General features: G+C 46.5%; 1 protein-coding gene across 1 annotated transcript; it reads right to left on the bottom strand.

Annotated features, from left to right (window-relative positions):
- Positions 1 to 13: 13 nt before the first annotated feature.
- LOC106751267 (putative glycerol kinase 5) lies at positions 14 to 355 on the bottom strand. The gene is made up of 2 exons (XM_014632128.1): positions 270 to 355; positions 14 to 154 (listed from the first exon to the last, which is right to left on the bottom strand). Exons 1-2 carry the CDS (start codon positions 348 to 350, stop codon positions 20 to 22), a joined length of 216 nt encoding a protein of 71 aa, XP_014487614.1. The 5' UTR covers positions 351 to 355; the 3' UTR covers positions 14 to 19.
- Positions 356 to 441: the final 86 nt, after the last annotated feature.

Genomic DNA, 441 nt, shown 5'->3' with positions numbered 1-441 from the left:
TTTGTACCGCGTCGGATCTTTATATATTTCGTTTTTTACCTGTTAATTTGAACAAGACCCAAGAGTCTATACTTCCGAATGCCACCTCGCCATTATCAGCGGCTTCCTGGAGGCCCGGTATGTTCTCGAGGACCCACTTTAACTTCATGGTGACCTGCGAACGAAATCGAAATCGCTAATGGCAATGTAGACTGGACAAAACGCCTCGGGCGATCTAGAGAGTAGTTTGAGAGATTGTCGGGCAATTCAGGTAAACCTAATATGCCAACCTGAATATTCATGAACTTCAATACGCTACCGGCCAGGAAGCGTTTGTTCCTCGTGAGCATGTACAAGATACGTGAGCCCATACGCAGTGCCTTCATGGTCAACGATTTATTCCACTGGTCGATCAAGGTAGCCGCTCGCTGATCTTTCCACGTTATGAACCTGAAACATCAG

Source organism: Dinoponera quadriceps, unplaced genomic scaffold (assembly GCF_001313825.1).
Source record: "Dinoponera quadriceps isolate SergipeBrazil2010 unplaced genomic scaffold, ASM131382v1 scaffold10396, whole genome shotgun sequence".
Classification (NCBI taxonomy): Eukaryota; Metazoa; Arthropoda; class Insecta; order Hymenoptera; family Formicidae; genus Dinoponera; species Dinoponera quadriceps.
The sequence above is the reverse complement of the archived record's forward strand: the minus strand, read 5'-3'. Positions and strand labels throughout refer to the sequence as shown.

Excerpts from the sequence above, each read along its gene's own strand:
- LOC106751267 (XM_014632128.1), bottom strand. The coding sequence starts at position 350 with ATGGGCTCACGTATCTTGTACATGCTCACGAGGAACAAACGCTTCCTG. Across the intron at positions 155-269 it reads TGAAGTTCATGAATATTCAG|GTCACCATGAAGTTAAAGTG; the intron begins GTTGGCATATTA and ends TTTCGTTCGCAG.